Raw genomic sequence first — 13,914 nt, 5'->3', positions numbered from 1 at the left:
ATAATTTTACAGTAATGAGATACCTGACGTGTATAACTAATTATCGAGTTATAAAGAGGTACCACCTCTGGTACAATTGTGAGGACCCATAGCATTGGAGGAAAAAATAGAGAGCATTCAGATAAAATTTAGCGTTTGCCTCTCATTTCGTGAGTATTTGCCTCTGCCGCCCCCTCTTTTATGTATATATATATATATATATATATATATATATATATATATATATGTGTGTGTGTGTGTGTGTGTGTATCACGAAAATAAACACGTGATTAAAAATGTGACAATGTCAGACCACGGAGGAAAATTGAAACAGGAATTTCCTTAAGTACTTTCGTATATTAATACATCTTCAGAAGGGGTGAAGAGGTATTAATATACGAAAGTACTTAAGGAAATTCATGTTTCAATTTTCCTCCGTGGTCTGACATTGCCATATATTTATATATATATATATATATATATATATATATATATATATATATATATATATATATATATATATATATATATATATTTATATTATATATATATATATATATATATATATATATATATATATATATATATATATATATATATATAAAGAGTTCCACAGATATGTGGAAATTTTAACATTATTTCATAAAGAATAAAATTAACATCTTTACAAAATACTTTTTTATTAATCTTCTTGATAGAACTAATTCCATAAAAAATACAATAACGCACACATTGATTTAAACCTAGAATCTAGAAATGACAAATGGATTTATTTATTCAAGTCATTTGGCCTACTAGACTCTAAAAATAACAGTGTTGTGCCATTGCTGGAAACCTAGCACAAGATTAACAAAAAAATGTTGGAAGTGTCCTGAAATCATTGCACACAAATTTGTATTTTACCATCCGCTCTTAGCACCATAACTTCCACCACCAATGCTGCCACCACCAATACTGCCACCACCAATACTGCCACCACCAATGCTGCCACCACCAATACTGCCACTGGAACTGGTGTGGCTACCAACAAGCTCAGCACGGACTATACTTGGCCCTTGACGTGCTGCTCTGTAATCTCCACCGCCGCCGCCATGACCACCACCGCCGCCTGATGTGCTGGTGTGGCTGCCAACAAGCTCAGCACGGACTATGCTTGGTCCTTGACGTGCTGCTCTGTAATCACCACCGCCGCCGCCATGACCACCACCGCCACCTGATGTGCTGGTGTGGCTACCAACAAGCTCAGCACGGACTATACTTGGTCCTTGACGTGCTGCTCTGTAATCACCACCGCCGCCGCCATGACCACCACCGCCACCTGATGTGCTGGTGTGGCTACCAACAAGCTCAGCACGGACTATACTTGGTCCTTGACGTGCTGCTCTGTAATCACCACCGCCGCCGCCATGACCTCCACCGCCACCTGATGTGCTGGTGTGGCTCCCAACAAGCTCAGCACGGACTATGCTTGGTCCTTGACGTGCTGCTCTGTAATCACCACCGCCACCATGACCTCCACCGCCACCTGATGTGCTGGTGTGGCTGCCAACAAGTTGGGCACGCACTATACCACCAGAGCTTCCACCATGGCCGCCACCACCATGTCCGCCACCTCCATGGCCGCCACCGCTGCCATAGGCCCCTGCACCGTGGCCAAGCTCAGCCAGGATGCCACACACCATCGCCGCCATCACCACCTGCAAGCATCAGAATGGCTGAATGATCTTGTGATGTCTTTAATACACATAACATATATAAGCAAATCATTTAAGGAAAAAAGTATAACATTTAGGGGTTTAAAGTTCATGCTCTGTGATAATATGAAACACTTGTTTACTGAGAATTATACCACTGTATATGTAGTATTTCCTTGTTATATTGATGTATGTATGATTTATATTGTATAGTATTAAATAAAGATAAAAAAAAATAATGTGAAGCCGTAAAAGATTTTTGACCTGGCCTATAGTACCACCAACTGTGTAACTATTTAATTGAATCTGGTGTACTGGACGACATCCTAACAATTTATCACAAATTTGCTTGTCCATTTTAAAAAATAAAGAACAATTTTATATATATTATTTTTAAGCTGCATCTTATATGAATCCATCCCTGCCCTTGTGTGGCAGTGCACAACAGAAAGTTGTATTTACATATTCGTATATTGAAACGTGTATACAGTCTAATGTAGTTTATTGTAACCATGATATATATGTGCTTCAGTCTGCAATTTAGACCAATTGTCTTGTGTATGATCCTCTGTCCTGTGGAACATTGAATACCAGCATTATCCTCACTCTAATAAGACCTAATTGAATTCCTCAGATTAGGCAAATTGTAATTAATTTTTGTCAATAAAGATGTTAATAATAATAATCTTATTTCCTCCCTCTTCCCACATCTTCCATCTTTCCTGCCCCTCTCCTGTTCCCCAATCTTCCCTCCCCCTTCCCACTTTCCTACCCGCATTCTCCATCCTCGTCCCTTCCTACCCTTATTCTCCATCTTCCCCCTTTTCCTTCTTTAACTATTTTCCGTCTTTTTCTCCCCATGTCCTTCCCCTCTTCCCCGCTTCTTCCTTCTCTCAAAATTTATTATCAAGAAGCATTGAAACAACTATTGGGATCTCCCAGAGAAAATATACTATTATAATCCCATTTAGCGTTTAGGGAAAAACATCAAATATTTCACACTTGACGCCATGAAAATCGCATGGGGGGGGGGGGGTTCAATAAATGCAATATAAATGTCTCGATAGGTTTCCTAAAGCATTTAACACGAGCGTCTCTACCTAACGTCTCTCTAACGTCTAAGCGTCTCTCTAACACGTCTCTACCATTTCCTCTGCAAAGTTGGGTGAGGCTACCCCGAAGCGTCTGGCCTCCAACCTTGGACAATCAAACATTCTTATAGATATAGATAGTATATCTATAAGAATATATCTATTATAGATATAAATAGTAATATTACCGAACCTGAGTAATATTGTATAGTCATATAATATCTAGTTTTAAAATACCTAATATAATATTTGAAATTTTATTTGCCTGATGATAGTATCAAGTGTAATTATGAAGTGAAAGTAACCACTGGAATTATAATTCTTAAATTAAATATTTACCATTCATATATACATTTTACTAAAAAATGTTATTGGCATTTTTCACTTGCATTTACTAGTAAAAGCACCTAACATAACGCTGCACGCAATGCTACTCTTTGCCCTTCAATACGACTTTATAATCCTTTACTCTGAAGCTAATTATCATGTAAGTATTGAAGACCATGTGTGTATTTTCTGCAGGATACAATTATATGATAGTTGATAAAGTTAATGTAACGTCACTAAAAAGTTCTATCTGCATGATGAGGCTTCTTTGTTTCGTGATCGTAACCCTCAGTAGTAATACATTATATGGGTTGCTATGAAAACAATTAATAACTACTGTAGTGTATGATTTAAAGTCTTATCCATTAAAGTATGATTCGTTAAGTTAACGTGTATGATTTGAAGTAGAATTCATAGAAGTTTTATTCGTTAAAATAAGGTGAAGGATTCGTTAATATAATATGTAGGATTTCAAGTCTAATTCGTTAACCTATGATTTAAAGTATTAGGGGATATATGACAAACATTTTTCCAGGGTTTTCCATTTACTTTGATGATATTTAAACAATTCTAAAATTATGCTTAAATAGTTAAAAATAATGTGTGGTCATATAATTGTAGTTTGTGTATATATACATGTATACTGGCCTATGTATACTCGGTTTCAAAACCCAGCTTCAGCTCCTGGGTCTGGCTTTATAGTCGCCACTTTTTTCTTTATTAAATAATATACAATATAAAGATCATATGTACATCAATTTACAAGGGGAAATACTACATAATATATGTGTACTTAATTCTCAGTAAACAATTTTTTTATATCATCACACAGCATGAGCCGTAAACTCCAAATGTTATACTTGATCCTGCCTCGCAAAAACTTCAATATTTTGTTTACCGAGTAACCCTCCAGCCTGCCGCCTTGAGTGCGTCGCTTATTTTCACATGTCCCCTATGTTTACTTCCCAGAGAATGTGTTAAGCACGCAGGGATACTCTCACTGAAGTTTCCCAACTTCTCAAGTGTATATTCAGGGAGTTTACTTTAGTCTTGAATTATGTTTTAGTATTGAGCTATGTTTAGGACTACAGTTTACTGGCTGGGCAGTAAACTGGTATTTCGGCCCTAATAACCCTCGCGACTTATAAGCCTTAAGCCTAACACGAAAACAAGTTGTGTGCAAGATGAATTATATTAAAAAGTAAACATAAAACATAAACCCGAGTTGCAGTAGAATTGTACAATACTCACTAGTGCATTCAGGACCCTCATATTTGGTAGCGCTTGGCTCGCTCCCTCACCAGCAGCAGTGATCAACGAGGACTGGCACTGCTCCTCCTCGTCCTCCAGGCATTTATACTGTCATTCCCTCCTGCTCTTCACATGGTTGCCAGCTATCTCAATACCAATAAATCTTTGCAATGGCTAGCACAAAAGTGCAAAAATTTGGCCCCCCTGGAAAGGTGGAAAGGACCCTTATGACGAGTGGATCCCATTGTTGTTGACCAGTCGCAGCGTATGTTAAACCAACGACCTTCCAACTTCTAATGCAAAAAAACATAAACAGATTACTTCCTCGTACCCAAGATACCTTGCCTCCGTTACCTGTAACGACACAGCGTTGACCTTGTGCTGTCTCCAGTCACAAACTCACTGAGAGAGAGACCTGTGTCACATTTGTTTTACTGCGTTTTATTTTGTTATTGCATAACAGAACTCATCAGTGTAAGAGCTTTGTTAATAGCATATCACCAGTAATACAACTTACCTCAATGTAAAGTTTAGGGGGGAAATTCTATAGCCAGTCAGCACAATTGAGCCTTGACTTGTGAGCAGGCGCCAGTTGGCAGCCCTCACCTTGATGAGGGCGGATTAATGTAAACACTGACTGATCTTAGCTTCTTAATATTTATTCCTTGCTCCTTCTTTATGTGGGAGAAATAAAATATACAGGCGATGGACATTATATTTGTTGTTTTCTTCGGTATTTGACACAGAACATAGAAAGAGCTTTTAATGTGTGGTTATCTAATGAACAAATCCACAAGGGCCGTGACGAGGATTCGAACCTGCGTCCGGGAGCATCCCAGACACTGCCTTAATCGACTGAGCTACGACAGGGTAAGAGAGTTGAAACCGAAGTTCTACTGAACTTATTGGATCCCGCAGCCTCGCCGAGGCACAAATCGACAGGAATTGTGTAAAACCCTGGTTTGTGCCTCGGAGAGGCTGCGGGATCCAGTAAGTTCAGTAGAACTTCGGTTTCAATTCTTTTACCCTGTCGTAGCTCAAGAGGACGGGTTGGTAGCTCAGTTGATTAAGGCAGTGTCTAGGATGCTCCCGGACGCAGGTTCGAATCCTCGTCACGGTCCTTGTGGATTTGTTCATTTGATGCATCACGTTAGTGTGATTTCTGTGTGTAATGTGGTTATCTAGTTTTTTTTTCAAGCCTTGAACCATCATCTTAGCTTTCAGAGGTAAACTTTGCCGGGTTGTTTATGATCTTTGATGAAACTAAAGCTTTTAAGTGACAGGTGTTATATAAGACAACCTTCACTTGAGGTTTATTTCAGTGTATATAGTGATTGCTCTACTGCAGAGTATTTATTACTATTCCTTAAGAAAGCTTTTTTACGATCAATCTTCCTTAATAGTGTGCGTGTGTGTGTATTTACTAATTGTGCCTGCAGAATCGAGATATTAGCTCTTGGACCCCGCCTTTCTAACGGATCTATTTTTTCCTCAGTTATGTCGCCTACATATATTTCTCTCTACCACACGCGAACATACATATACTTCCAGGAAGCAACCCTCAGAGTGTGAGATACTCACACTAAAACCTCCTGCTAACTTCTTACTAAGACCTCCTGCCAAGGTTGCTAACATCATCGTCCTTTGTTGCTGATGTTAGCATCTTGATTGTCCGGAAAATCATTTGATCGAGGAATCTGTTGATGGGTAAAATATGTCAACTAAAGGTTTTGTTAAGAGTTATTTTGAGCCGGTTGAAGTTAGCTTAGTTTTGTATCATGAAATTGTATATAAGACCAGATTTCAGAGGACATACAGCCAGATAGCAGTAACCAGGGAGAGAGAGAGAGAGAGAGAGAGAGAGATGGCTGCCTGAGTTGTGAAATTGTTTCCTTTCTATGATGGACCAGAGAGCTGCTACAGTACACATCAGTCTCACTTGCTCTTACGCTTGTTCTTAGGTTAATTAATATTGGGTGAGTGATAAATTTCCATATATTATACTCTGATATCTTGTTTGAGTTGAAAATATATATGCAAATATCTTGTATTAATCTTTTTTTTTAGATTTGCTTTAAAATAATTGTGTTTATTTGTTCATTGGTTATTATGGAGAGATATTTTAACTCAAATTTGCCTGTGTGACATTATATATTTCGTTGTGCATTTTATTTTATTTAATTCTGAACATTATTTTATTAATTCCTTGACACTTTGTAACGTACCAGGAACTTCCCTCTGTCATGTTGACTGTACATTCCCCATGACCCCCATTACGTGTTTAATTAATTTCCATTCTCCCCATTACATTTATTTGAATTCTCCCATTACAAATGTTTTTACATTATTCCCCATTACAGCGGGAAGTTTAACTCCTGTAGCATTTCCTCTTAACTCATACCTCTTAATTCTGGGACTAATTTTGTCGCATATCTCTGGAATTTCTCTAACTTTGCCTTGATCTTGACAAGATATGGACTCTTTGCAGAAGCCACATAGTCTAGAACAGGTCTAACATTTGCCACATATGTCATGCGAGGCTCTGAATGATTCCTTGCGCAAATTTCTAAAAGCTGTTTTTATGTTGGCCGACCTAGCCAGCGCATCCTGCTGTTTTGGTAATACTTATAGTAACGATGAGGACCATAGTGTATATACCGACGCACAACGAAATTAGAAAGTAGAAATCGGCACTACTGTATTGAGTTGGACAAACTGGAAAACTATTTTCTACATATGTTGCAAAGACAAAACAGACTAACCTATCTTAACCTTCCTAGGCCAAATACACAATATCTGAAGCCTAATATAGTACATATGTGTGCTATACTAGGCCTAAGAATATTTAAGTTTTTTTTTTTTTTGCTTCATTTTTGTTACTATAAAGTGAGTAGTACAAAGTTCTTCTATCTAATTGCTTAGAATGCCAATCTTTGTACTATGGTGCACCTAGTTACAAAAACTACTATCTAAACAGGAGAATGGGTTGACCTTTCGTCAGGATGGCCAAGTGGTCTGAGGCGCCAGACTCAAGGTAACTTCCCTTCCAATAGAGGGGCCATGGGCATTCTGGTCCCTCTCTGAGGGCGTGGGTTCGAATCCCACTCCTGACAAGGATTTTCTGGGGCCTTACAGCTGAGTGGACAGCGCTCGGCATTCGTAGTCATGAAGTTCCGGGTTCGATCCCCAGTGGAGGCGGAAACAAATGGGCAGAGTTTCTTTCACCCTGATGCCCCTGTTACATAGCAGTAAATAGGTACCTGGGAGTTAGACAGCTGCTACGGGCTGCTTCCTGGGGGATGTGTAACAAAAAGGAGGCCTGGTCGAGGACCGGGCCGCAGGGACGCTCAGCCCCGAAATCCTCTCAAGATAACCTCAAGCAGATAACCTAGCATATGTCACTGATGTGTGAATTGCTTGTTGACCACGTTCTCTGCAGGCACTAAAACGTCTTATTTTTTTTTATTCTGATTTTATCTTCTGACCATTCTAGTATGAGATGTTGTCATTACACTAGTGGATGAAGATGTGGACATCACTCTTGTCTGAGAGGATGTGGTCATCACTCTTGTGTGAGATAATGTTATACAAAATGTGAGAGGATGTAGGTATCACCCTAGTGTCCTAGTGTGAGATTATGTGGTCATAATTCTAGTATGAGACGATATGGTTATCATTTCTAGTATGAGAGGATGTGGTCATCACCTCTAATGTAAGATGATGTGGTCATCATTTCTAGTGTGAGAGGATGTGGTCATCACTTCCAGTGTGAGAAAATGTGGTCATCATCTTCTAGTGTGAGAAAATGTGGGCAGTCACTTCTAGTGTGAGAGGATGTTGTCATCACTTCTAGTGTGATCTAATATTTTAAACTAGATTGATTGGACATTGTCTGGCACTATGAAGATAATGGACTCATCCTCCTATCTTCAGTTTCATCACTGCCGTCTTGTCATATAATGTCAATATCAGGCATGAGTTCTCTTCTTTGTCTTCAATGAGCAGTTCAGGTTCAAGTGTGAAAACTTTCCGGAGTTTTTCGTTTAGTACTTTTGATACCATTTTGTCATTTTCAGTATATCCATTCTCTATTATCATTCAGAAATAAAGAAATTACATTTTTACAAAATATTTTATTAATTCTCCTGATAGAACCAACTTCATAAAAGAATACAATGGTGCACATATTAATTTTAAGCTAGAAACTAGAAATGACAAATGATTATATTTATTCAAATCATTTGGCCTACTAGATTAAAAATAACAGTATAGGGCCATTGCTGAAAGCCTAGCACAAGATTAACAAAATCTTGCAAGTGTCCTGAAATCATTGCACACAAATTTGTATTTACCATCCGCTCTTAGCACCATAACTTCCACCACCAATGCTGCCACCACCAATACTGCCACCACCAATGCTGCCACTGGAACTGGTGTGGCTGCCAACAAGCTCAGCACGGACTATGCTTGGTCCTTGACGTGCTGCTCTGTAATCACCACCGCCGCCACCATGACCACCACCGCCACCTGATGTGCTGGTGTGGCTGCCAACAAGCTCAGCACGGACTATACTTGGTCCTTGACGTGCTGCTCTGTAATCTCCACCGCCGCCGCCATGACCACCACCGCCACCTGTTGTGCTGGTGTGGCTGCCAACAAGCTCAGCACGGACTATACTTGGTCCTTGACGTGCTGCTCTGTAATCACCACCGCCGCCGCCATGACCACCACCGCCACCTGATGTGCTGGTGTGGCTGCCAACAAGCTCAGCACGGACTATACTTGGTCCTTGACGTGCTGCTCTGTAATCTCCACCGCCGCCGCCATGACCACCACCGCCACCTGATGTGCTGGTGTGGCTGCCAACAAGCTCAGCACGGACTATGCTTGGTCCTTGACGTGCTGCTCTGTAATCACCACCGCCACCATGACCTCCACCGCCACCTGATGTGCTGGTGTGGCTGCCAACAAGCTCAGCACGGACTATACTTGGTCCTTGACGTGCTGCTCTGTAATCTCCACCGCCGCCGCCATGACCACCACCGCCACCTGATGTGCTGGTGTGGCTGCCAACAAGCTCAGCACGGACTATGCTTGGTCCTTGACGTGCTGCTCTGTAATCACCACCACCACCATGACCTCCACCGCCACCTGATGTGCTGGTGTGGCTGCCAACAAGTTGGGCACGCACTATACCACCAGAGCTTCCACCATGACCGCCACCACCATGGCCGCCACCGCTGCCATAGGCCCCTGCACCGTGGCCAAGCTCAGCCAGGATGCCACACACCATCGCCGCCATCACCACCTGCAAGCATCAGAATGGCTGAATGATCTTGTGATGTCTTGAATCAACATAATAATATATACTGTATAAGCATATTTTATTAACGACTGAACATAAGTAATAATTTTTTATATTATATATCTGTAAAATATCTAATACTTATTTGCCTGATGTTGGAATCAAATATAATTATCACGGGAAAGTTAACACTAGAATTTATCATTTCCGAATCAAATATTTATCATTTATACATATTACATACACGTTTTAGAAAACTTAAAGTGTAATTGACATTTTTTTTTATCTTTATTTAATAAAATACAATGTAAATCATATATACATAAATTTTACATGGCAATACTACATTACATATACAGAAGTATAATTCTCAGTAAACAAATGTTTCATTATCACAGAACATGAACTTTAAACCCCTAAATGTTATACTTATTTTTCTTTAAATGATTTACAATATTGGAGATTATATTTACATTAATTTACAAGGGAAATTATTACATTTATATATACTTTCAATTGTTCTTCATGGTGCAAGTGGCAAACAACATTGCGCACATCATGTACTTTGCTCTTGACTGTGACTATTTTTTTATGTTTATTGAGGGTAATTATGATGTGAGGAGTTGAGAAGATACGTGTTTCAACAGGATAATATTATATAAAGGTTGATAGGATTAATGTGACTGTCACTAGAAAGTTTTATTTCTTTAGTGAGGCTTTTTTTATGGGGGATTATGACCGTGCTCAATAGTAATATTTTTTTATGAATAGTTATGAAAGGAGTTAGCAACCATTGCAAGTGTATGATTTAAGACCTTATTCATTAAAGTAAGTTTCGTTAAAATAAGGTGTATGATTTCAAGTATTAGGGGAGATAGACAAACATTATAGGGTCTTCCGTTCACGATAGTTTAAAATATTCTAGAATTGTGCTTAAATGGTTTAAAAGAATGTGGTATTATATTTGTAGTTTGTATATGTGTGGTGTGTACCGGCCTATATAAGTTTGAAAGGAGCGTTTCAGCTCCTGTGCCTAGCTTTATAGTCGCCACTCACCTAATACAATAATTTCCGACCTTTTTGCTTCTTATCACGCCTACTATGTGTCGAGTTAACCTCAACTACCTCCCCTTTCAGCTCATTCCACTTGATCACTGTTTTTATACCTAAGAAGTGCTTCCTTATATTATTATGCCATAGCACTTCTTTAAGAAGTGCTATGGCTCATCTGAGTTTCGAGTTTCCACCGACACCCTCTCGTCCTGCCCCTGTTCATACTAAACATTATGATTCTGTCAAATTTGTTAATAACTTGTAGCAAACCTTTAGATTGTCTTATATATTGCTAGTAATGAACCATTAATGATGGTAAGTAGCCATTAATGAGCTGAAAGCTCCCTTGTCCTGGGCAACCTGTTCTCTTTATAGCACGTCGCATTTTGACGTATACTTTACCTAAAGCCAAAAACTGATGTATAAGAAAATTATAGGATCGCAAAATTGACAAAATGTCCCATTTTATGTTCGTGGGGCCCTCTGGTTGGTTAGGTTAGGGCACTTTAGTACGACAATTTCATGACGGGATGAATGTTCGCCAGGTTTGCGTACTCCGCGGATGTCATCTTGTTAATGTGTTCCTCCGGTTATAGACGTGGTGTTATACCTACTCCAAGAACGTTTAAGTTTTGTGACAATCATTTATCTTCCCGTCATCGCATACTTTCCCTGTGATTTTATCACAGTCCAAATACCGCGGTGATCCAGCTTCTCTAGAGTGTACGCTGTAAATAAATTTTAGTATTCGACTATGTTCCTTAGTAAATAATAGTTGGTGGGTGGCCAGTATGCTCATTTTATGGCTTTAGTTATCCTCGTGGCAGATAAGCTTTAACCCCAACAACAAACTTAAGTTGTGTGAAAGATGAATCATTTAGAGAATAAAACATAAACCCGAATAATAGTAAATTGTGCGATACTTACGAGTGCATTCAGGACCCTCATGATTGCTAAGCCCAGCTCGCTCCCACACCAGCAGCAGCAGTGGTCAACAGGGACTGACACTGCTCCTCCTCCACCAGGCATTTATACTGCCATATTCCTTTCTGCTATTCACTTGGTTGCCAGTTACTTCAATACCAATAATTGTTTACGATGGCCCCTCTGCAACAGTGCAAAATCTTGACTCTGGAAAGGTGTAAAGGACCCTTATGGCAAGTGGATCCCATTGTTGACCAGTTGCAGCGTATGTTAAACCAACGACCTTCCACCTTCTAATGCAAAAAAAAAACATAAACAGATTACTTCCTCGTACCCAGGATACCTTACCTCCGTTACCTGTAAGACACAACGTTGACCTTGTGCTGTCTCCAGTCACACGCTAATTAAAAGAGACCTCTGCCAATTTTCTGTATAGCATTTTATGTTTTTAGTGTAAAACAGAACTCATTAGTGTCAGAATTTTGTTAATAACAGATCACCAGTAATATAGGTTAACTCGGTGTAAAGTTTAGGGGGGACTGCTATAGTCAGTCTGCAACATTCAACCTTGACTTGCGAGCAGGAGCCAGCTGGCAGCCCTCACCTTGATGAGGGCGGGTTAATGTAAACACTAACTGATCCTAGTCTTTTAATATACATTCCTTGCTCCTTCTTTATGTATGAGAAATTAAATATACAGAACAGCCACATTATATTTGCTGTTTTCCTTATCATATGATACAAAACAAATAGAGCTTTTAATGTATTTATCCGTTTTTTTCCTAAATCCTTGGACCGTCATCTCAGTTTACACTGGCAAACTTTGGTGAGTTGATTAAGTGTGTTGAAACCAAACCTTTTAAGTACAACCTTCACTTGAGGTTTATTTCACTGTGTATAGTGATAGGTCTCCTGCTTTCTGTGGGGTACATCTTGAAGGTTATCTTGAAATGAATTCGGGGCTTTTAGTGTCCCCGCGGCCCGGTCCTCGACCAGGCCTCCACCCCCAGGAAGCAGCCCGTGACAGCTGACTAACACCCAGGTACCTATTTTACTGCTAGGTAACAGGGGCATAGAGTGAAAGAAACTCTGCCCATTGTTTCTCGCCGGCGCCTGGGATCGAACCCAGGACCACAGGATCACAAGTCCTGCGTGCTGTCCGCTCGGCCGACCGGCTCCCATGCCCAACATGGTCGGATCAAGGTCTCCATAATTCAAGAGAACAATGAACCACGCTCACACACTGACTCCGATGACGATTTTGGCCCAGGCCACCAGATATGGTCTTGCCAAATACTATGATAACAAAAATGTAAAAGCCATTAGTAGCTGTAAAACATTGGATACTGATCTCGGTAAAAAATTGTAAGTAATTTCTACTCTTCATACTTTGTCCATAGTAGTAAAAACGCGGACATTTCCAAAATATCAACACCAAGCCCGGATCCACCCCCAGCCACACTGACTTCCCTCCCGCTGGTTTTCAGGTCTAGCACCTCTTGATACTGACAGGTGATACATACTTATTCGTAATATATACTGACAGTAATAATGAAACACCTGACTCATACTGAAAACAAGAGATACAGACTAACAGGTGATTCTGATACACCTGACTCATACTGAAACAAGTGATACATACTAACAGGTTGGTTATACTGATTCATGTGATATGTTACACGATTTACATATTGAAAAACGTGGTAGATTTTTTTTTTTCAGGGCTATTCTCGCGCGGGCCCGAAGTCTATGGCTGGCCCACTCAGTGTCACTTGTTTCTGTATTCCTTAGACGGAGTATGAGCATTTATGACTAATGTTCGCTTCAGTAAGAGTGATAGATGCTGTCACATGATATTGACACACGTGGATACATAATGTCATGTGATATTGTACCCACGTGATATATACTGATAGATAATACATACTAACGAGAGATAAATACTGACGTGATAAATGCTGACACATGTGATACACTCTTGACACGTGATAAATGCTGACACATGTGATACACTGACACAATATATACTAACACATGATACATGCTGTCACAATACACTGACGTGTGATACCTATTGACACTTGATACATGCTTTTTTAATGTTCATATGTTCCAACCAATCAGATTTGCAACTGTAACCTTGTATAATCAAATATATACTGATAAAAAGGGATAGTAGGAAAAACAAATCCTCACACGTATTTAGAGTCAAACGACAACTTTTCCCCTGAATGCTCTTTATTTCCTTCCCCGAGGCTATGGGTCTCCACAATTGCACCAGAGGTGGTGC

General features: G+C 39.8%; 1 protein-coding gene and 1 non-coding gene across 2 annotated transcripts; one reads left to right on the top strand and one right to left on the bottom strand.

Moving 5' to 3' along the window:
• Positions 1-642: 642 nt before the first annotated feature.
• LOC123758824 (uncharacterized) lies at positions 643-11,947 on the bottom strand. The gene is made up of 4 exons (XM_069334237.1): positions 11,628-11,947; positions 8,694-9,650; positions 4,343-4,450; positions 643-1,676 (listed from the first exon to the last, which is right to left on the bottom strand). Exons 1-4 carry the CDS (start codon positions 11,727-11,729, stop codon positions 879-881), a joined length of 1,965 nt encoding a protein of 654 aa, XP_069190338.1. The 5' UTR covers positions 11,730-11,947; the 3' UTR covers positions 643-878.
• On the top strand, positions 7,339-7,455 carry TRNAL-CAA (transfer RNA leucine (anticodon CAA)). The gene is made up of 2 exons: positions 7,339-7,376; positions 7,410-7,455. It is a non-coding gene; the product is annotated as a tRNA-Leu (tRNA).
• Positions 11,948-13,914: the final 1,967 nt, after the last annotated feature.

Source organism: Procambarus clarkii, chromosome 31, assembly GCF_040958095.1.
Source record: "Procambarus clarkii isolate CNS0578487 chromosome 31, FALCON_Pclarkii_2.0, whole genome shotgun sequence".
In the NCBI taxonomy this organism is placed as follows: Eukaryota; Metazoa; Arthropoda; class Malacostraca; order Decapoda; family Cambaridae; genus Procambarus; species Procambarus clarkii.
The sequence above is the reverse complement of the archived record's forward strand: the minus strand, read 5'-3'. Positions and strand labels throughout refer to the sequence as shown.